We start from the raw sequence: 24,305 nt of genomic DNA, 5'->3' as shown, positions 1-24,305 counted from the left end.
TGTAATATGAATTATTCTTTCGTAGGCTTCTCTTGGCATAATGTTTCTGCTATTCCTTCATATTGTTACATACTCCTTTTCACTTTGAATAGAAGTCCATTGACTGAATGTTCTACAATCATTTATTTGTTGGTGGACATTTGTACTGTTTTTAGTCTGGGACTACTGCGAGCAAAAACATTATGAACATTTATGTGGTGGTTTAGTCACTAAGTCATGTCCGGCTCTTGTGACCCCATGGACTGTAGCCTGCCAGGCTCCTCTGTCCATGGGATTCTCTAGGCAAGAATACTGGATGGAGTTGCCATTCCCTTCTCCAGGGGATCTTTCCAACTCAGGAATTGAACCTGGGTCTTCTGTATTGCAGGCAGATGCTTTACCAACTGAGCTGCAAGGGAAGCACAAGTCATTTTGTAGACAATGTTTTCATTTCTCGTGGGTAAATGGCTAGGGAAGTGCTTGGTCTCATGATAAGTATATGATATTTTATAAGAAACTGACTTTTTATACTCTTAATAGCAATGTATGAGCTCACATTGCTCTACATCCTTACCAAAACTTAGCCATATCAGTATTTTTTAATTTTAGTCATTCAAATGGGTAAAATGGTTTTAAAAGAGAGTTATGTATTTGGAAATTAAAACACCTATTTCTAAATAAATTGCAGATCAAATAAGAAATAACAAACTAGAAATCATTTACAAATGAGTTATGGTGAAAATACTACATATCACAACTTTGTGGATGCTGATAAAGCAGTACTTACAAGGAAATGAATATTTACATTTATATTAGAAAATAAGAATGGCTAAAATTAATGAGGTCCACTTAATAAAAATAACAACAAAGTAATATCAAAGAAAATGGAAGCAAGAGAGGAAACAACAAAACTAAGGAAATAGAAAAGAAAGATATAACAGTGCGTGCATGCATGCTAAGTTGCTTCGGTCATGTCTGACTCTTTGCGACCCTATAGACGGTAGCCCTCCAGACTCTTTTGTCTGTGGGATTCTCCAGACAAGAATACTGGAGTGGACTGCCATGCCCTCCTCCTGGGGATCTTCCTGACCCAGGGATCAAACATGTGTCTCTTATATCTCCTGCAATGGGAGGTGGGTTCTTTACCATTAGTCCACCTGGAAAGCCCAAGATATGTTAGAGTCTCATAAAACCAAATCTGTGCTCCAGAAAGATTAACAGAGTAGCCTCTAGCAAAAGTCATCAAGGGGAAAAAGGGAAGATGGGAATTTCAAGGTAAAACAACTCACAAAAAGTGTTGCTAATGATAAAATGTCAGATTTCAAGCAAAAGTTAGGATTTTGAAAATATGCATCCATTACATGTGCTAGACGTCTTCCCAATACTTAAAGACACTCCTGATATGATCTGTGTTGATAATTTCAAATGTGGTTTTTTAAAAATAATGCAAATAAAAATCTGTCAAAATGTGTACAATCTAAAGATGGTAAGCTTTATTTGTAGATAATACTTAAATGGGAAAAGCAAAACTTTAAAATATTTAGAAAATAATCATAAAGAATAGCTTTAGGACATTAGGCCAGAGAACAATTACTTCAAAAGACAAACAGAAGCACAAAACCATATAGGCAAAGGCTGAATTGACTGCATTAAAATGAACACTTCCGTATAATAAAAGACAGCATTTACAAACTTAAAAAGACAAGCCATAGACTGAAAAAAGGCAATGTAAAACAGACAAAGGATTAATATTTAGGATATGTAAAGAAATAACTTCTACAAACAATAAAAAAATACAATTTTTTTAAGTGGGAAAAAGGGGTGAAGAAATAATTCACAGAAGAAAACAAAAGGTTGTAAACATGAAAAAATGCTTAACCTTACCAGTAGTCAGGGAAATGCAAATTAAAACAACAATGAGATAAGATATTCCATCTTTTATAATGGCAAAAATAATGTCTAATTATACCAAATATTGCCATAGAAAGAAAGAAAGTGAAGTTGCTCAGTCATGTCCGACTCTTTGTGACCCCATGGACTGTAGCCTACCAGGTTTCTCTGTCCATGGGATTTTCCATGAAAGAATACTGGAGTGGGTTGCCATTTCCTTTTCCAGATCTTCCCAACCCAGGGATCGAACCTGGGTCTCCCACATTGTAGGCAGACGCTTTACCGTCTGAGCCACCAGGGAAGTCCAAATATTGCCATAGACCAAAAGGAACTCTTCTTTTGATGGAATGTAAGTTGGAATGCCAGTTTGGAGAGCAATCTGGCAATATTCCTTGGAATATTTTTTCCAGTAGTCACGTACGGATGTGAGAGTTGGGCAACAAAGAAAGCTGAGCACTGAAGAACTGATGCTTTTGAACTGTGGTATTGGAGAAGACTCTTGAGAATTCCTTGGACTGCAAGGAGATCCAACCAGTCAATCCTAAAGGAAATCAGCCCTGAATATTCATTGGAAGGACTCATGTTGAAGCTGAAACTCCAATACTTTGGCCACCTGATGTGAAGAACTGACTCATCTGAAAAGACCCTGATGCTGGGAAAGATTGAAGGCAGGAGGATAAAGGGACGACAGAGGATGAGGTGGTTGGATGGCGTCATCGAGTTGATGGACGTGAGTTTGAGAAGCTGATGGACAAGGAAGCATGGCGTGTTGCAGTCCATGGGGCTGCAAAGAGTCGGTCACTATTGAGTAACTGAACTGAACTGAGCTGGCAATAATTCACTAACACTGATGTCATATATCCTCATGATTCCACTCTTGGGTATGTACACCTAGGAAAGCCTTTCAGAGGTGAACAAAAAGCATATGTAAGTATGTCCACTGTAAATGTTAGAAAAAATCTTAATATGTTTTGCCAGGAAAATAACAATAGATTAAACAAATTGTAATAGAGCCAGAGAATGGAATATCATACAGCCATCAAAATGATTAAATCTCGAACACATAATTAATACTGCATACAAAAATATAGATTCAGGAAGATATGTGCAGCATAAGGCTATTTATGTAAAGTTCTAACACATACAAAATAAATAATATGGATTGTTATGGCCAAATCATATGCAATAAAAATGTAAATAGGTACATGGGAATGATGAATATTAAATTCAGTATAGTAGTTCCCTCTGGAGAGGCTTTCAGAGGTGCACAAAAAGCATATGTAAGTATGCCCATTGTAATAATATTCACAATAACAAAAAGTTGGAAAAAATCTAAATATCTTTAGCCAGGAAAACAACAATGGATAATTAAATTGTGATAGAGCCAGACAATGGAATATCATACAGAAGTCAAAATGATTAAATCTCCTGCCTGCAACGAGGGAGACCCACGTTCAATTCCTGGGTTGGGACGATCCCCTGGAGAAGAAAATGGCAACCCACTCCAGTATTCTTGCTTGGAGAATTCCATGGACAGAAGAGCCTGGTGGGCTACAGTCCATGGGGTTACAAAGAGTAGGACATGACTGAGTGACTGACACTTTCACACACATTTTCTGGGGAGACAGAAAGCAGAATGAGACTAGAGAGAGCTAAACAGTTTTGACTATACTTGTAATGTTTTACTTCTTAAAAAACAAAAACTGCATGCAGCAAGAATGCCAAAAGGTTAGCATTTCAGAAAGCAGCCATCCATACTCATACTCCTCTCAATGTTTGAAATATTTCTCGATAATAAACTCTTGTGAAAATATTTTGTCATTGGGAATAAAGAGAGGCACTGTCACTAATTTGATCTTCATCTTATAAATGCATTCCATCCTGAAATCAAGAAGCCTGGATTAGGGACAGTATGTGTGTGGTGAGGTAAGGTGAGAGAAAAAGTTAACATCTGTCAGGAATCATATGTATATGTTATATATTATTTAAATATCCTTATTATAGACATTATAAAGGGGGTTCAAAGAGCTTCAGTAACTTGCCTAGTATGTTACAACGAGAAGAGATCACAGTGAGATTCAAACTGTATCTGGCTTCAGAGCCCATACCCATTGCCCTGATAGTAAAAAAGCTTTTCTTGGAGGTGTAATTAAGATATGACCTAACTCTGTGCTCCAGGATGGAAGCAACACAAACACAATAGCTTCTCATCAAATCATACATGAGTATAGATCTAAGCAAGGAAGTGGTACTAGTGGAAACCTTTTAGAGAAGGAAATAACATGAGAAGTTTGGGTATTTTAATAATTTTCCTAACTTCTCTTTATTATTTATTCCATGGGTCATTTAGAACCTCTGCCTCTCCCTGGAAACTCTAGAAGTGATGCCAATTTTACAAATAGATTCCTCAAGACCATTAACTTATATAGAGGTTTGTTTGCTTCCTTTCTGCGTTGAACGTATACCTGTTGTCAGTAGCTTAACAACTTGAGAGTTTAACAGATATAAATACATACTTAAACATGCTTCCAAAATTATGAGGATAAATGCAAACACAAGAGATTCCCAGTTCTAGTTTAGGCTTTGGCTTTGTATCTTTAAGACAAGCACCATGGGTCAGGTACTTTTGTTTGTATTTACTGAGCCAAGATTCATGTAGTCAGTTCCGCTGGCCCTCATTCGGAAATTGGTTCCTTCATAGTTCCCCTTCCTGTATTATTATTATTGATTTTTGTTTCCTGGGAAACCAAACCTCGCTCTAATTAGAGAATGAGGCCACATTCTGAAGCTGCAGATTTCGTTCTTTGCCCTGGACTCTTCCCTGGACTGTTTCGGACCCTCTGTAACAGAAGGTCTGATGGTCAAAGTTGTCCTTTCCTCTTAGCCTTGGCAGAAAGCCAATGCCTAAAGCTATGAACTCCAGCTTTTATCTTTCATCTGCAGGGTGACTCAATCCCAAGCAAAGTAAAAACTAAAGATGTGGAGACATGCACCTCAGAGACAGCTGTGGGAATCAGATTGGATCTGCACTCGAGCCTGCTAGGCATTTGGTTGGTAAGCTTTGCCAAGCACACACACAGGCAGGCGTCTTCTCTCTCCTTCTCTCACTCACACACACACATGCATGCGCATAGGCACACCTTTCAGAGGAGAGGTTCTGAAAAATTCCCCACATATGGCAAACATATTTTAGGGGAAGCACCATGACCAGAGGCCAGTGGGAAAGAAAGAAAAAGAAAATAATGAGAAAAATCTTCAATAAGTCTCTATCATTCCAGTGAGACTGCTGAGAAAGAATGCAAAAGACTGGAGATAAAAATAATTGATAAAATCAGCATCTCAACATAGCTAAATTCTTTCCCTATTTCAAACAACTACTAGAACTTACTCTGGTAGACAACAATGGCCTGCGGAACTGGTCTCTATATTTATCCGTATGTGCTTTGCTTAACACAGTGGATGAACATGAAAAGAACACTTATATAATGTAAAAAAAAATATTTTTTTCTAACTCAATTTCAAAAATTCTTCATTTTACTTGTAAATAATTGTGTGTGCAAATGCAAGAATAACCGATTTTAACTGGCATTGGCTCTCAATAGTTTGTTTTCTAAATTCTTATCATATTTTATGATCAACTAAATGCTTAAAAGCACTATAAAATTCCCAATATTAAAAAAAAACCTCTTCTTATAATTACATAACTGATTCTAATTTATCTGTTTTATAAGTTAAGAATTGATTTATCAAGTTTTCTCAAAACAAGAAAATATTCTAACTTCTGCTTTAAGAATTCTTGATAAAATTTAATCAGATCATTTGAACACAAAATAACTTGTGATAAAAAGTGGTGGAGAGGAAGAAACAGTGACCTGATGTTCTCAGGGACCTTATGATTGAAGGGTTTTCTAGAAACTGAGTTTGGATTTTTGCCTTGAGGGTAGGAGAGAGGGGCTGGTTTATTTTAAGTAGAAAGAGCACATGGCTACAATGTGGGGAATGGGCCATCGACTGGTGAGACTGAGGCAGGAATGAAAGGGTAATTTAGTAGTCCAGGGCCTGGAGGTCAACTCTGGCTCTGTACTGCCTCTCTGCCATCAGCTCCTGAGGCAAAGGCATGGTGGGAGACAGAATAAAGTTCTCTCTCCAAGAGTACCCAACTTATAATGGAGTCACGTCTTGATAAACACACCATTAAGTTGAAAGTATCCCAAGTCGAAAATACAAACAATATACCTAACCTTCCCAACATCATAGCTTAACCATGTTCAGAACACTTACATCAGCCCTGGTGGTGGTGGTGGTGGTTCGGCCACCAAGTCGTGTCCGACTCTTGTGACCCCATGGACTGTAGCCCGTCAGCCTCCTCTGTCCATGAGATTTACCAAGCAAGCATACTGGAGTGAATTGCCATTTCCTTCTCCAGGGGCTCTAACACAAAGCCTATACTATAATAAAGTGTTGAATATCTCATGTAATTTATTGAGCACTGTACTCAAAGTGGAAAACAGATTGGTTATGTCTTGATCATTTACCCTGGTGATCTTGTGGCTGACTTGGAGCTGCCCAGTATCACAACAGAGTATCTTTCTACACATTATCAGCCAGGGGAAAGATCAAAATCTAAAATTCAAAGTACAGTTTCTACTGAATGTATATAGCTTTCAAACCATCATAAGTTTAACCACTGTAAGTCAGAAACTATCTTTATAACTTGCAAAAGTAGTGCCTTAGGAAGAAAATTAAGGTTCATGTTTATGCCCCAAAAGGCTAATTTTATAGTGAGTAAAAGAAAAGCTGATTAACATACTAAAGGCATGAAAAAAGTGAGAGCACAAAAGCCAAAAGTTTTAAATAAGGAAAGATTAACTTTACAGAAATAAAACGATCAACAAATCAAAAGGCAGGAAAAACAAGAGACTTAAGATCCATAATCAAATGTTATTTGTAGACCTTACTTGGATCATCATTTAAATAAGCCAACTATAAAACACATTTTGGGAGAACCAGCATAGTTTGAACATGGACTGGGTATTAGATGATAATATGGGATTATCATTAACTTTGTTAAGTCTGATGACACTATTGTGGTTATGTTAGAAAACTTCCTGAATTTTTAGAAAGGCATGCTGAAATATTTAGGGCAAGAAATGCCATGATGTGTGATATCTGCTATAAAATACTTCAACAAAGAAAACAACATGGGACCTTTCATGGTAGTCCACTGATTAGGAATCTGCCTTCCAATACAGTGGATGTGGGTTCAATCCCTGGTCCAGGAATTAAGATCTCACATGCCTCAGGGCAACTAAGCCTACATGCAGCAACTAGAAGCTGCTGTAGGCCACAATGAAGATCCAGCATAGCCAAATAAACAAATAAATAAAATTGGCAAAGATAACCACGAAGAAGTATATTAAAAAAAAATTGGAGAGACAAATTACAAAATGTTAATAAATGATGCGGGAAAAGTATACTATTCTCCTACTCTTCTACATATATTTCAAGTTTTCTTCATTAAATATTTTAAACAGGAAAGAAAATCTGATACAATAACCAGTCTACCCATTGAGCTGTAATAATGTTGGTTGCCTGAGTTAAAGAAGGAAATGGCCCAGACCAAACATGTCTTGAGGACAGAAAGATATCTGAGGAAGTCTTTCATACTGTCTTTGTGTGATAAGTTGTGGAATATGGGCTGATGAGTACTCTTCTCAAATTTTACCTGGCAAACTATCGAAATTCCCCCAAGGGAGCTGAAGTCAGAGATGGTAAGAGGGGACCTGTGAGACAGTTTAGAGGCCAGAGAGGAAACAGGCAGCCCCAGTTGCCTCTACTCTCTGACCTAGACCTACAATCAGTTGGGGAACCAGAGAGCTCACTGTGTAACATAAAAAACCAAAGGGAAGGTGAATTTTATTATCCCTCACTTTGAGTTCTTAAAAAGCTCCCCATATTGTGAATTACTCTTTCAATTGCTATTTTGAACAACAATATACCATGTGGAAGAAGATATGTCAATAATTGCAAATTTTTATATATTTATGGAGGTCACTGCCAAAAACCCTTTACGACAGAGAATGTATTTAAAATAGAGTAGTTCCTTCTGGGGCCATGAGCTCAAAGTGCAAGTACTGGATGCAGTTGTACCTAAGCCTTTAATTTTAAAAGTTGCTTTAAAAAACAGCCTGACAAGTGGCTACTTTGGGGAGACTGGACATTTTTACCTAGAATAATTATGGAAATAGAATATAATTTTTAAAATTGATACAACCACTGTGGAGACCAGTGTGGAGATTTCTTTCAAAAAACTAGGAATAAGACTACCATATGATTCAACAATCTTACTACTGGGCATATACCCTGAGGAAACCATAATTGAAAAGGACATATGTACCCACATGCTCACTACAGCACTGTCTACAATAGCTAGGACATAGAAGCAACCTCGATGTCCACTGACAGATGAATGGATGAAGAAGTTGTGGTACATATACACAATGGAATATTACTCAGCTATAAAAAAGAACATATTTAAATCAGTTCTAATAAGGTGGATTAATCTAGAGTCATTATATAGAATGAAGTAAATAAGAAAGAAAAGAAATGAATGTCATATATTAACATGTATATATGGAATCTATATATACATATATTAACATGTATATATGATCTCTGTTCATTTCCAAGGCAAACCATTCAGTATCACGGTGATCCAAGTCTATGCCCTGACCAGTAACGCTGAAGAAGCTGAAGTTGAACAGTTCTATGAAGACCTACAAGACCTTCTAGAACTAACACCCCAAAAAGGTGTCCTTTTCATTACAGGGGACTGGAATGCAAAAGTAGGAAGTCAAGAAACACCTGGAGTAACAGGAAAATTTGGCCTTGGAGTACAGAATGAAGCAGGGCAAAGGCTAATAGAGTTTCAAAAAGAGAATGCACTGGTCATAGCAAACACCCTCTTCCAACAACACAAGAGAAGACTCTACACATGGATATCACCAGATAGTTAACACCAAAATCAGATTGATTATATTCTTTGCATCGAAAAATGGAGAAGCTCTATACAGTCAGCAAAAAGAAGACTGGGAGACTGTGGCTCAGATCATGAATTCCTTATGGCCAAATTCAGCCTTAAATTGAAGAAAGTAGGGAAAACCACTAGACCATTCAGATATCACCTAAATCAAATCCCTAATGATTATACAGTGGAAGTGAAATTTAGATTTAAGGGACTAGATCTGATAGAATTCCTGATGAACTATGGATGAAGATTTGTGACACTGTACAGGAGACAGGGAGCAAGACCAGCCCCAAGGAAAAGAAATGCAAAAAAGCAAAATGGCTGTCTGAGGAGGCCTTACAAATAGCTGAGAAAAGAAGAGAAGCAAAAAGCAAAGGAGAAAAGGAAAGATATAAGCATCTGAATGCAGAGTTCCAAAGAACAGCAAGGAGAAATAAGAAAGCCTTTCTCAGTGATCAATGCAAAGAAATAGAGGAAAAGAATAGAATGGGAAAGACTAGAGATCTCTTCAAGAAAATTAAAGATACCAAGGGAACATGTCATGTAAAGATGGGCACAATAAAGGACAGAAATGATAAGGACCTAACAGAAGCAGAAGATATTAAGAAGAGGTGGCAAGAATACATAGAAGAACTGTACAAAAAAGATCTTCATGACCCAGATAATCACGATGGTGTGATCACTCACCTACAGCCAGACATCCAGGAATGTGAAGTCAAGTGGGCCTTAGGGAGACTCACTAAGAACAGAGCTAGTGGAGGTGATGGAATTCCAGTTGAGCTATTTCAAATCCTGAAAGATGATGCTGTGAAAGTGCTGCACTCAATATGCCAACAAATTTGGAAAACTCAGCAGTGGCCACAGGTCTGGAAAGGTCAATTTTCATTCCAATCCCAAAGAAAGGCAATGCCAAAGAATGCTCAAACTACTGCACAATTGCACTCATCTCACACGCTAGTAAAGTCATGCTCAAAATTCCCCAAGCCAGGCTTCAACAATATGTGAACTGTGAACTTCCAGATGTTCAAGCTGGTTTTAGAAAAGGCAGAGGAACCATAGATTAACTTGCCAACATCTGCTGGATCATTAAAAAAGCAAGAGAGTTCCAAAAAAACATCTATTTCTGCTTTATTGACTATGCCAAAACCTTTGACTGTGTGGATCACAACAAACTGTGGAAAATTCTGAAAGATACAGGAATACCAGACCACCTGACCTGCCTCTTGAGAAATCTGTATGCAGGTCAGGAAGCAACAGTTAGAACTGGACATGGAACAACAGACTCGTTCCAAATAGAAAAAAGAGTACATCAAGGCTGTATATTGCCACCCTGCTTATTTAACTTCTATGCAGAGTACACCATGAGAAACGCTGGGCTGGAGGAAGCACAAGCTAGAATCAAGATTGCTGGGAGAAATATCATAACCTCAGATATGCAGATGACACCACCCTTATGGCAGAAAGCGAAGAACTAGAGAGCCTCTTGATGAAAGTGAAAGAGGAGAGTGAAAAAGTTGGCTTAAAGCTCAGCATTCAGAAAAGAAAGATCATGGCATCTGGTCCTATCATTTCATGGGAAATAGATGGGGAAATAGTGGAAACAGTGGCAGACTTTACTTTTTGGGGCTCCAAAATCACTGCAGATGGTGACTGCAGCCATGAAATTAAAAGACATTTACTCCTTGGGAGAAAAGTTATGACTAACCTAGATAGCATATTCAAAAGCAGAGACATTACTTTGCCAACAAAGGTCCATCTAGTCAAGGCTATGGTTTTTCCAGTAGTCAGGTATGGATGTTAGAGTTGGACTATAAAGAAACCTGAGAGCCAAAGAATTGATGCTTTTCAACTATGGTGCTGGAGAAGACTCTTGAGAGTCCCTTGGACTGCAAGGAGATCAACCCAGTCCACCCTAATTGGAAGGACTGATGTTGAAGCTGAAACTCCAATACTTTGGCCACCTGATGCGAAGAGCTGACTCATTTGAAAAGACCCTGATGCTGGGAAAGATTGAGGGCAGGAGAAGGGGATGACAGAGGATGAGATGGTTGGATGGCATCACCAACTCAATGGACATAAGTTTGAGTAAACTCCAGGAGTTGGTGATGGAAAGGGAGGCCTGGTGTGCGGCAGTCCCTAGGGTCACAAAAAGTCAGACATGACTGAGCGACTGAACTGAACTGATGGAATCCAGAAAGACCGTACTGATGATCCTGCTTGCAGGGCAGCAAAGGAGACTCAGACTTAAAGAACAGACTTTTGGACACAGTGGGGAAGGACAGGGTGGGATGATTTGAAGGAGTAGCATTGAAACATATGCAATACCATATGCAAAATAAATAGCCAGTGGGAGTTTGCTGTATGACACAGGGAATCCAAAGCCAGTGCTTTGTGACAACCTAGAGGGGTGGAATGGGGACAGAGGTAAGAGGGAGGTTCAAGAGGAAGGGGCATATGGCTACCTATGGCCCATTCACATTGGTTCACGGCAGAAACCATCACAGTGTTATAAAGCAATTATCTTCTAATTAAAAATAAATTCCTTAACAAAAGAGTATCACATAAGGATCAAAAGAGAGCTTATATCAAACACAGCTAAGATGGAGTGAAGATGGTATGCCCTGGAAAATGCATTAGGTGACTCAAAAACTGGCTCTGATAATTACTAGACTGGCTCTGATAATTATAATGTGAGAGAGGGGTGTGAAGAGTTTCGATAGACATTGTTTCATGAAATATGAGAGGCACCATCTTTTCAGAGAAAAGGTAGGAATGCTTCCAAGGTAGGACAACCAGGAGGGTGAGACATCTAAGGACAGCTAGTATGAAGAAGGTAAGTCCTATGGATTAAGGACCTGGAGGGTATGGATGATGCACAAGCAATACCTCCAAGTATTGGAATAGCAGTCATGTGGAAGACAGAGTTTATTTATTATGTGTTTTTAGAGAGAAGTTAAGTGAGTGGCTGAACATTATAGGAAGGCAGATGTTTGTTCAACATAAGCAAGTTCTTGATAACAATTAGATCTGTCCAAGATTCAATCTGTAAAGTCATATGTAAAGAAAGCCTTCCTGACTTTCCTTAATGAAAAAGGAAACTGAGGTAAACTGCCTTTAAAAGTCATGTTAATGATTAGATTCTATTATTCTTTCAGATTATCTCTAAGCTGGCAACAAGTTTAAGTTGATAACTGCATTTATTTTTTTGAAGATATTCTTCTCATTCATTACATATTTTTAAATGGTTGCTGTGTGTGAATCATTACATTAAGTTCTGTGGGTGATTAAATATGCATAAAAATAATGAGTGTCAGAAGTTTATGATCAAGAAAGGAGTTGTACACATGTATAACACATACCACACTTGCATACATGTTAAATTATGCCAAAACATGTATAACATACTATTCCTTGGCTGGGGCTTGTCATCAGGTTAAAGAAAACATGTAATGTAAAGCATGATTTAGTTAAAACTCTCATCTTCTTTGCTAGGGAGTCTCTTAAGTGCTCTGTCTCTAGGCCAGATTATCTGCCTGTCCAAGAGCAAACTGATTCATCCATAGTAAAGATATGAGTCAAATATTCTGGCTTTGTTCTGAGGCCTTTCTTGGCTTGGACTCAATATACTGGATATCATCTTCCAATTTCCCAGCTAGCTCTTTCAAATCTTCTCAAAAGTTATTATACAAAGAATGAACAATAGGAATTATACAATAGACTTTCCAAATGCAATACCCAGCAAAGCAACATTGGAGTTATGTAAAACCATCAGTTGCTAAATTCTATCCCTCATCACCAGGAAACTAGTCAACAGCATGAATTCATCAGTTTGAATGCAACCCAATATAGAAAAACAATTCTTGAGTTAGAAGTAATAATAGGATACAATTTTTTGGTATATGAAGCATTATAAACTTACCAAGTACAGTTCAGGAAAAAGCTGAAAATATTATTGCATTACAATAATACTCAAGGATATGAATACAGGGAAAAATGAAAAAGAAACAGTTACATTTGATGAAGTCACCTTTAAACGGTCAAAAAAAAAATCACAAACAGGAGCTATATAAAACACTGAAATTATTCCTCAAATAATCTGAAAATAAAAGTTTTTTCAGTTCTAATCTGAGAAGCTGACCTGAGATTGCTGGAAAAGGATGCTCTTCTCTGGGTTTATGCCACAAGCGAGAAGAGCAGCAGTCATGTCCAAGATGCTCTGCCGGAGGATGGTTGGGTCTTGGGGGACAGTGATGGAATGTAGGTCAACAATACTGTACAGCACAGAGTCATGCTCATCCTGTAACCTCACCCAGCTCTCAATGGCTCCCAGATAGTTGCCGAGGTGGGGGATTCCAGTAGGCTGAATGCCCGAGAATATTCGCTTCACGGCATCTTTCTGGAACAAAGGAGAACAGACAAAATTGCTTTTGAAGCAGAATCCATGAATCTGATGCCCATGTTACCACAGCTATGATGGCTATCCCTATTTTTTTTTTTTAATGAAATCTGATAGTCATCATCCTTATGCATTTATTTTGTTCCTACTTGGTGTAAACACTATGTTAGGTGCTATTAGGGGACAGAAGATGATAATATATATATTTTTCTTTTTGCACTCAAAACCTTACAAATGCAAAGGCATATAAGGAAAGGTCTGTATCTCCAATCTAACTGGAGATAGAAGATATGCTTATGAAAATAAAAGGAACAATACAACATGACAACACAGTCATGACCAGTTTGGAAAGATAAATAGTGGGGTACAGGCAGGAATTCCCAAGAGCAAAAGTGACTGTGGTTCTGGTGGTCATTACAAAGACTTCAGACATAGAAGTGTAATTTCACTGGAGGTTAAAGAGGCTCCAAGGGTTTGTTATGACATGATTCACTCGTGAAGGTAAGGCAATGAAGGCCATAGCATTAGGGCTAAAGGTTACTACTACTTAATTCAGTTTTCTTTAAAAATAATTGCTGATATAATTCAATGTGCAGAATCTTGGGCTAAAATTTAGGAAATCTATACTTCATTTCTGATATTACTTCTTGATAAAGTTATTTAACATTTTCATGTTTTGGTTTCCTTTGACTTTTGATAAAATCATACTTGGTTTTTTTTTTATTTCTTCAAAATAAGTTTTTAATTTTGCATAATTTTTAAATTATAAAATCATTTTTGACATGCTTTCCCACTGACCTAATTTGCTGTTATTGAAGTCATAATAGGAAGTGAGAAAAAAAAATGTGCCTCTGTATTTGTAAGATTTTGCATGCAAAAAAAAAAAATTTTGTTTGCCATACAACATGGCTTGTGGGATCTTAGTTCCCCAACCAGGGATTAAACCTGTGCCCCCTATGGTGGAAGCATGGAGTCCTAATCTTTGGACTGCCAGGGAATTCCCCTGCAAATTTTTTTCAAAATATATTTTCTGTCCCTAATACAGAGTGAAAAAATATCATGTTTCCTTTTAATCATTTTGCATTCTATAGTGAAAAACCAAAAATGAATGTATATCAATAAATGTGTTATAATTAAAAGGCTCTGAAAAAATAAAATGCATCCTTATCATTTTTAACAATAGTAAAACTATTACTAATAATAGCCGCAATTTACTAGAAAACTACTATGTTGCTGGTATTTATGCTCAATGCTTTATATGCATTAATGTATTTATCCCTTATAATATACAATATGGTAGGCATATGATTACCTCCAATTTGCAGACGAGAAAACTGAGGTTCAGAGGTATTAAGATATCGGCCATAGTCACACGACTCATACATGAGACTGCAATTTCAAGCCAAGTATCAGTGACTGCAGAGCTCATGTTTGCTCCTTCCACTGGCTATCATGTTTTGCTTAGCCACCAACTACTCAAACTTTTTACATTCATTGCATTATTTTGCAACTTCTCTGTTGCCAAAAAAAAAAAGTTATGGGTGAAAAAGAATATTCTTATGTTTACTAGTGTACAAGTTTCTCTAGTGAACATAGTTAGGAGGTGAATTGCTGGGTCATACGACTGGGTCATACGACTCAGCCAGTAAAGAATCTGTCTGCAGTGCAGGAGACCAGGGTTCGACCCCTGGATTGCAAGATCCCCTGGAGAAGGGAAAGGCTACCCACTCCAGTATTCTGGCCTGGAGAATTCCATGGAATCTATAGTCCATGGTGTCGCAAAGAGTTGGACACGACTAAGCGATTTTCACTTCATTTCAAGGTATGCATTCAGTTCAGTTCAGTCGCTCAGTTGTGTCAGACTCTGTGACCCCATGGCCTGCAGCACGCCAGGCTTCCCTGTCCATTACCAGCTCCTGGAGCTTACTCAAACTCATGTCCATCGAGTCAGTGATGCCATCCAACCATCTCATTCTCCGTCATCCCCTTCTCCTCCCGCCTTCAATCTTTCCCAGCATCAGGGTCTTTTCTAGTGAGTCAGTTCTTCAAGGTATGCATATGTATTTTCAATCGTACTATAGTGTGCTGAACTGCTCCTAAGTATGCAGCTTCTACCACCAATTCCTGTTGGTCCACATCCTCACCGACACTTTGCCAGTAGTTTTAATTTTAGCTAACTGGTGATATAAGGTAAAATCTCATTGCAGTTTAATTGCATTTCTTTGATTATTTATTAGAGAAGCTGAGAACGCTTATGGTTATTGCTATTTTAATAACCATATTGCTCTCCCCTGTGGAGAGCCTATTCAGGTTATTTTGTCTACTTTTCTGAAGTTGGAAAATGTTTTTATTGATTAAAGAATTTTTGTATATTCTGGATCCTACTATTTTGTTAGTTACATGTGTGGCCAATATAGTCTCTCCTTGTGTGGCTATTTGCTTTTTTGTTATCTTTTGATAAAGAGATGTTCCTAATTTTACCAAATATGTAATCCTGATTATAGATTTTTATGTCATAGAACAAATCTTCCAAAACTCCAAGTTTATGAAGATATATGTATACATATATAAAACATATATGTATGTGCATGCTTTAAAGTTTTATCTTTCACATTTAAGTCTGTATCAATTTGGAGATTTCTACATATGGAGTGAGGCAAGCATCTGCTTTCTCTCCTTTTAATTTTTCCCTATGTGATACCTAAGTATTCTAGCACCATTTATTGAAAAGATTGTCTTTTTCCACTGCTCTAGAATTCCACTTCAGCATAAATCAAATATCTCTATATGTCTGAGTCTGTATCTGGTCTTTCTATTCTGTCTCATTGGTTCATTGGTCTCTTTATCTATTTCTGTACCAGTATTACAGTTGTCTTTTTAGTAAGTCTTGGGACCGGGTGGAACACATCTTTCTTCCTTATTCTTCAATAGTATCTAAACCACCCTTGGTCTTTTACATTTCTCAATGCATTTTAGAGTCATCTTATCAAGTTCTAAGAGAAAAAAAACCTGTTGGCATTTTTGATTGGGATTACATTGAGTCCGTAGATTGCTTTGGGGAGAACCAACATCTTTATAATATTGGGCCCTCCAATCTTGAAAACCATACAGCAAAAGAGAATTAATGCAAAACATGATGACTATAGTTGATAACACTGTGTTGTATAGTTGAAATTTTCTAAGCAAGCAGAACTTAAATGTTCTCCCTCTCACACACACAAATATGTAAGGTGTTGGTTGTGGTAATAATGAGCTTGATGGGGGATCTTTTTTCCTTAATTTATTTACTTTTACTTGAAGAATAATTATAATATTGTGTTGGTTTCTGCCATATATCAACGTGGATCAGCCATAGCTATATATATGTCCCCTCCCTCAGGAGCCTCCTTCCCATCTCCTTCCCACGCCATCCCACTCCTCTAGATTATCACAAAGCCAGAAAGGGGGACCTTTGCACAATATATATCAGATTACCATGGTATATGTGCACTTTAAATATCTTACAATTTATTTGTTGATATATATCAACAAAGTTGAAATTTTTAAAGAAAGAATGTAACATTTACCACAGACTTTATATATAATATTAGCTCCTAAGAGCTAATCTACTTCAGATATGTGAGTGCTAAGACTACTTACATTTTCCCTTTCCTATTCCCTAGAATTTCAAATCCTATAAATACAGTCTATTTTCCCCATATCTGCTTATTTTCCTCTTTATTCTTCAAACGACAGCTATAAAATAGAATGCTACATCATAGTTCCATGATCCAGAATTGTGCTTGATCCAAGCACTCAGGAGACCTAAAAGATTTGTGGCTCTGAGGATATGAAAAATACCTTTTAAGTACCAAATATGATTTGCACTTAGAATCATACACACACACACACACACACACACACACACACATGAGGCCCTCAATGACTAACTCCTGAAATCATAATTTAGAGACATTGTTTTAAAAATAGTTGGTAGATGAGAACTGAGGCTGAGGGACAGAGGTGGGGGCTGGAGAGGGAGAAGGGGAGAAAGAAAAGAAAGGGAGAGAGAAGAGTTAGCATAGAATAAGTACCTATCAGTGAGGCTTTCTCTAGTACCTTAGGCCCATAGTAAGCCCTGGGTTCCTGATATGGGAGTAAGTAAAGGAGCTTTCAGTGAGGTTAAAAATGATTAATGGGCTTTAGGGACTGATTGATGAAGAGACAAAGCAAAGCAGAAAAACAAGCTCTGAACTTAATAAATGGAAAGGAAAGAAAAAATACCATCCAGAAACGCTTGACCTAGGATGAAAGGGAACTGTTTATGGTCATGTAAAAGATTATAAGGACCAGGACTACCAAGCTGGGGGAAAAAAAAGAAAGAATATTTCCACACAAATTCCTCCATGTTTAGGAATTATCCCCCAGGACAAATGGAGACACTAATTCCTGAGAAAACTAGAAGAGAAAAGCACTAGAGGACAGACTGTGGGAAAAAAAGAATTGTGACCAGTAGGAATGAACTAGACATGACCTAATACATCTTTTTCATTCTCTAGTTTCTGTGATTCTATACATCCAGGCAGAGGGAACGATGTTATCAAGAAGTAAGAGCAACAAGAAATGGTTTGTTCAATTTTCCAGGAGCTATTAAGAAAATACAGGCTCTAAATGAGAACTGGATTCCTGGCCTTAAAAATATACAGAGAGTGTCTTGCTCTTCTGTGGTGAGTTTATGTTCCCGTCTGTTCCCCCTGCAAGAGTCAGCAGGCAGCCTGACGGCATGGCAGGGGAGATACGCCTGGTACCATGAAATCATGGGGCTGGAATGTGGCGTTTGGGTGGTGGGAGGATGGGGGTTCTGTGTTCAAAAGCAGGAGAGCTGGAAAAGAATGAAAATGAAAGGAGCATGGGCTTCCCAGTGGATGGGAGGCAAACCACAAAGAAAACAGCTTCAAGACCAGCCCACAGGCGTTCACTCCTCAGGCAGGCTGGAGCATCAACCTTCACTCCCTTTGCAGGGCACAGAGACTAAAAGGAAGGTCCGTTTTACAAAACAGGTCTTCATTTTTATTTCAGATGTATTTCTTTCACAAAGGCCACTTCCAGCAATGCAGGCCTTGGCTCATTTTGTAACAGAATTAGTATCACCAATGGGTAGCTTCAGCGCTGAGATTTGATATATTCCAGAAGAGAGGACGGGAGTTTGAATTTGAATCAGAGGGAGAACAAATTTATCAATCTGACAGACGTAGCTCAAATCATTACTGTTATAAGGGACCGAGCACATTCCAAATTCGTAATTATCATAACTTCAATGATTGCATCCAAAAGCAGTTGAAAAACCCTAAGCTGCTAATTATGGCAAAAGATAATTTTTCTAATCAACTAAAGAGAGCTTCTGATTTTATTCCCCAGTGCATAATATACATCCAAAAAAGCCTGCCTACAAGCTTAGAAACACTTGCAACTTTTGTATGGAGGTGGCAACCAAAGACTTTAACTAAAGATTTCAAGATTCTTATTACAAAGTCCTGCTTGTGTCCAGCTGGAGTATCAATTGTGTATTCATCATACCTGTTTTAATTATAGTCGATGGTAGACCAAAAACTTGGCTGAACAACCATCATATCTGCCTGGTTCCATGAAAAGCATGTTATCACAGACTGTGATTAGAAAGGAATCAGCATTATCAACTAATTAGGCTGAAAATCTCTTTTTGTAAGTCCGTTTATTCTGCTAAATAAAAAATACAGCTTAAGGAGCTCTCTGTTAGGGCTTCTCAATTCTATCATGTATATCACCCTATCAGGTATACCTAGGCCCCTTGCATATAATTTTCAACACTTTCTTGAAAATGTCTCTACCACCAACTAGTGATTTAAGAGCTGAAACACAGGAGACCCAGCATAGAAAAATAGCACTTCCATCCTGGCTGGGAGGATCCAGGTGCTTCTCTGAAGCTTTCTTTGGCCACGGCTCAGCATTGTTCTGCCACAGTCAGCGCTTTCTTTCAGAGAGCACAGAGAGCCAGGAGTCTGGTGAGAAAATGCTGACTCAGCACCAAGGGAGAGAAGAAAAAAAAAAAAAAAACTGGGTTCATTTCTGCTTAGAAATGAAACCAGATGCTCAGACCTGAGAATCAATATAGTAAATATTAATTCAATATAAGAGAAAGCAGGTCTTATGTCACCCTCAAACCAGAAGCAATATGTAGGCCAGCAATTAAAACTGTAGGAAAAAATCATTATCAAAAAGAAAAAAAGAGGAGTGACTTATCCATTAGACTGCGAGTTCCATAAGGGCAGAGTGGAGAAGCACTTACCACATATTGTTAGGCCAGGGAAGTAGTTTGAAAGGAATAAACTTGAGTTTTCACAGTTTTCTATAAACTTTTAAGCCACCTCCAAATTTTAAGAGCTGTGCACCTGTCTCCCACCCCACGCACTGTGCTGTCCTTGCATCACACAGCAGAATGCTTTCACAGATGTATTCTTCATTCTTGTGCTGAACTCATGCAATCAGAAAGATTCCCTGGCACTTGCATGGTCTTCACTGCGTGTGACGGAAGCAGGAATTACCGGCCTTACTTTCCAGGAAGGACACTGGAAGGTTAAGTAACCTGCGCAAGATCACAGGCAGGTGGTCAGATCTGAATCTCAGCTCTCAGAACTGGACTCGCCCACCTTCTCATTGGTCTGCGTCCAGGTTAGAACTTCTTGGCTTCAAGGTTGGCTTGAACTTTAACTACCTTCACTCCCACCCACAGTTCCCCTCTCCACACACATGCTTCTCAAAAAAAGGGAAGGTGTGCTTCTCAGAAAGGGAAGGAGATGTTTCCTGAGAGGCCCAGGTAACAGCTGGTGGCATAGCTGGGACGAGAATCCAGACCTCCAGAGCTAGACTCACCAGACCACATGATGCTTTTGTATTTATATTTATCACATTTTTTTCTCCTGCAGCTATTTCTTTTGTACCTCAGCATATCTTTGGGCTTATTTTCTTCACGCCTTTCTTTTCTGTTTTCTTTCTCACACATCAGTGAATAGCACCTCAGTCAATGTCTCCCCATCAGATGATGAAATATAAAATCTAGGGACTCTGGCTCCTAGGAGAGAATGCGTTGTCACCCAAGGGAAGCTAAGTTATGTTGAAATGCAAAGCTTATATGTAGGTATGGAATAATCTGGCAAGTCCTTCTAGTTTTTATTGGAAGAGTGACTCAAATATATTATCTAAACAAAACATAAATAATTATAACATGATATGTAGTGAGAAACACTTTTAATTTCTAACAATAATACTGCTTCCTAAACCAAATGAGCCAGGGTCAAATTCTTGACATAAACATCTTAACCACCACTACATAATTTATTTTTACATTGAATGGAACAGTAAATACAGGCAAGAGATCAAGAATACTAAAATTTTTTAAGTATAAAGAATGATCTGAAATGCTTAAGAAAATATTAGTTTTTCCCCATAAGATAATTTGAACATTGATCTTAAAGTGTTAGAGAAATCATTGCCTAGAAAGATACTTTTTTTTTTTTAATCATTGCCTTTTTTGGTAAAATATAGGCTTATGCATGCATGCCTGGTCATGTTCAATTCTTTGCGACTCTGTGGACTGTAGCCCACCAGGCTCTTCCATCCATGGGATTTTCCAGGCAAGAATACTGAAGTGGGTTGCCATTTCCTCCTTCAGGGGATCTTCCTGACCCAGGGATAGAACCCGAGTCTCATTTTCAAATGGAATATTCTTACTAGATATGTCCAACATGTAGAAAAGTCCAGAGAAAAGCTTGGTGTACAGACAACAGTAGAGGCAGTGAAGGAACCCCAGTAGTCAGCACCCCGTGGGCTCTTCTGCCTGCACTCCAGCCAGCCTCTTGAGGAGCTTCCTAGAGCACAGGTTTGGAAACAACTTGATTCAGTATATTTTCAAAATATTAATACGTTGTTGAAAAAAATATTCCTCCTCAGCGTAACAGGAAATATACAGAAAAGAGAGTTTTCACACAAAAAAGGCTGGGACAAAAACGTAAATACCACATACACAGACTCAGCCATACGTATACACCTTCTCCTTTCCTTCTCTGGGGTAAGGCTCGGACATTATGCGACCCTTAATCCCTTTCCCAGCTGCCCCCCATTATCTTCCATGAGGAGCTGACCTAGTTACTTGCCCTTCTTGCATTGCTCGTTCCCCTCTGCCCTCAGACTCTGCCCTCAGCCTGGACATCCTTCATCCTCGTCTCTGCCTGGAGAACGCCCCCATAGTCTTCAAGGCCGAACAATCTTTCCCTGATTTTAAACTTGCTAAATATCCCTTCTCCCTACCAAACACACGCGCGCGCACAGTCACTCTCTCCAAGCAGAACAGATCCCTCTTTCATCACTTCTTCATTATTGCACATATCAACCTGGTAACTTGGTAAATATTTTCTTATTTGCTTAGTAAATATTTTCCCACCTAGAATACGAGCTCTCCAGGGCTGGGGCTGTCTTTTTCACCTTTATATCCCTAGTACACAGCAGTGCCAGGCACATTGTGAGCATCTAATAAGTGTTAGTGGAATAAATGACAAATCTCCCACTCTTACCCCTGACTTTGGCTCCATGTAAAGGGCAAAATAACTAGACACAAAATGAACCGAATGTTCCAGTTCCTAAACAAGTTATGTTCATGCTTGAAAACTGGTTTTCTGAAACTCAGAAATTCAATTCTTTAAAAGGCAATTAAACTCCTGGAAGGCAGCCTATGGAAGCCTCATTGAACCCACAGTACTCCTGAAGGATGGTTTTGACAAGAGTATTTCAGCTGCACCTAAACACCATTCATAAAATTGTTTCTGTGGGAAAGTGAAATCCAAGTTCTATTTTGGGACACACAAGAACTACCTACCCAGTGGTGGCTCTGACTTCAGAGCAGAAAACACTTAAGAGGAGCAATCTGGTAGGAAGAGCAGGCTGTATTTGCATACAGACTTTTGAGACTAGTTTACGATTATTTGGAGGTGGAGGGGACGACAGAGGATGAAATGGTTGGATGGCATCACTGACTCAAGGGACATGAATTTGTGTAAACTCCGGGAGTTGGCAATGGACAGGGAGGCCCGGCATGCTGCAGTCTCGGACACAACTGAGCGACTGAACTGAACTGAACTGGAGGTGGAGCAACATGTGGGAGCTGCCTTCAGCATTATCAGCATACCTAACACTGATATTGTGTGTATATCGTCTGTCCTGGAGGTGGCTGCCCTGGCTGCCATTGTTGAGAAGAAAGTTCAGAAGGTTGAAGGCAGACGCTGGAGCAGAGGTTCCCACCCTATGTCTCTGTACCTGCAATATCACCTGAATAGGGACCTTTTAGGAATGCAGATACCTGGGCTCCAATCCAGACCTACCAAAGGTGGGCTTATTCCAGGAGAAAACTTAAAGAGTTATGCAAGCTGTGCTTTGACAAGCCTTCCAGGTGACTCTGAGGCCTGGTCATTTGAGAGGGGCTTGGGGGGCACTCATATGTAGTCTTAAAATTCACTTCAACTACATAAAATGAGGTACACATGAAAACATTTGAATAAAAGACAGAAGATACCTTTTTAAGCTACCAGTTCTCAATCTTGTCTACACAGTGATCACCTGGGAGCTTCAAAAAATATCAGTGCCTGGGTCCCATCCTCAGAGATTTTTATTTAATCAGTTTGAGATCTGGCATGAGAATAGGGAATTTTTAAAAGTTCCCTGTGTGATTCTAATGTGTGTCTAAGATTGAAAAACCACTATTCCTGGCCAACTACTACATAATTTCTCTCCAAAACTGCCAACCTGATTGGAAACATAGAAACACACACGTAAACAAACACATACACACACACGAACATACAAATGGACCTCAAAAATGTGAGAAGTCTTCTTGCTTATAGTTTACATTTCAAGGTAATAAAATCCCTGAACATTTAGGCATTAATCCACAGTCAAGGATCCCTTTGGCTTCAGGCAGAAATTCAGCAAATTATGGTCAACAGATTATGAAGGCGTGGCTAGAGGCCCTACGTTGCTGAGAAAAGACCAAGTAAGCACACCACCTTCCACCATTAGGTAAACTTACTTGATAATGCCCAGTCTCATAAATCCTTATGGCTCAGGGATTCAAGAAGCTTCCCAGGTGGCACTTGTGGTAAAGAACCCACCTGCCAATGCAGGAGACATGAGATGCGGGTTCAATCCCTGGGTTGGATCCCCTGGAGGAAGGCACGACAACCCATTCCAGTATTCTTCTCTGGAGAATCCCATGGACAGAGGAGCCTGGCGGGCTATAGTCCATAGGGTCATAAAGAGTCAGACACGACTAAAGTGACTTAGCATGCAAGCAGGGATTCAAGAAGCACATATAGCCTAGACATTGACAAGAAAATAATCCCACTAAGATTTTGATATCAGAATTGTACTGGATAGAATACAAAATTATCACTGTATAGAATGCGCTTTTCTACCTATGTCCCTGTGTAAAAAATTCTCTAACTTCCTCTAACCCCTACAGAGTCTGAATTCAGCACTCAGGCAGTTGTAGCTGGGTTTCATGGTCAGCTCAGTCAGTTGAGGAAAACCTGAACTAAGCACTGGTGGCCTTGGATAAGTGAAACCAAGATGCCAGAAATTCTTACATCCAACAAATGAAGGAACTCCATGACCTCGGTGTTCTGAAACTTTGAGAGACAGCATGAATATCTTGCAGGGTTCCCTAGTGACTCATAAAGAATCTGTCTGCAATGCAGGAGACCCAAGTTTGATCCCAGGGTCTGGAAGATCCCCTGGAGAAGGAAATGGCTTCTCCAGTATTTTTGCCTGGCAAATTCCATGGACAGAGGAGCCTGGCAGACTTCAGTCCATGGGATCACAAAGAGGTGGACACGACTGAGCAGCTGAGCACACACATACACACAATACTACAGACAGAAAAAAAAATTCTAAAGCTATTTTCTTGGTATAAAAATATTTCACCAAAAAAACTCTGACTATCCTAAATAC

The 24,305-nt window shown here is 38.8% G+C and overlaps 1 protein-coding gene across 3 annotated transcripts in view; it reads right to left on the bottom strand.

Annotated features, from left to right (window-relative positions):
• WARS2 (tryptophanyl tRNA synthetase 2, mitochondrial) overlaps positions 1 to 24,305 on the bottom strand; it is a 97,792-nt gene that overhangs the window by 40,790 nt on the left and 32,697 nt on the right. The window contains exon 2 of one of the 3 annotated variants that reach the window (XM_040230930.1): positions 13,206 to 13,292. The exons of 1 other annotated variant lie outside the window; for it this stretch is intronic. In XM_040230930.1, coding sequence (XP_040086864.1) covers positions 13,206 to 13,292 — 87 coding nt within the window. Of the gene's footprint in view, positions 1 to 13,034; positions 13,293 to 24,305 lie in introns of all 3 variants that reach the window. One more of the 3 variants, XM_040230928.1, reaches the window with a different exon arrangement.

Source organism: Oryx dammah, unplaced genomic scaffold (genome assembly GCF_014754425.2).
Source record: "Oryx dammah isolate SB20612 unplaced genomic scaffold, SCBI_Odam_1.1 HiC_scaffold_28, whole genome shotgun sequence".
Classification (NCBI taxonomy): domain Eukaryota; kingdom Metazoa; phylum Chordata; class Mammalia; order Artiodactyla; family Bovidae; genus Oryx; species Oryx dammah.
Note: the sequence above shows the minus strand (reverse complement) of the source record. Positions and strands in the feature narration are given on the sequence as shown.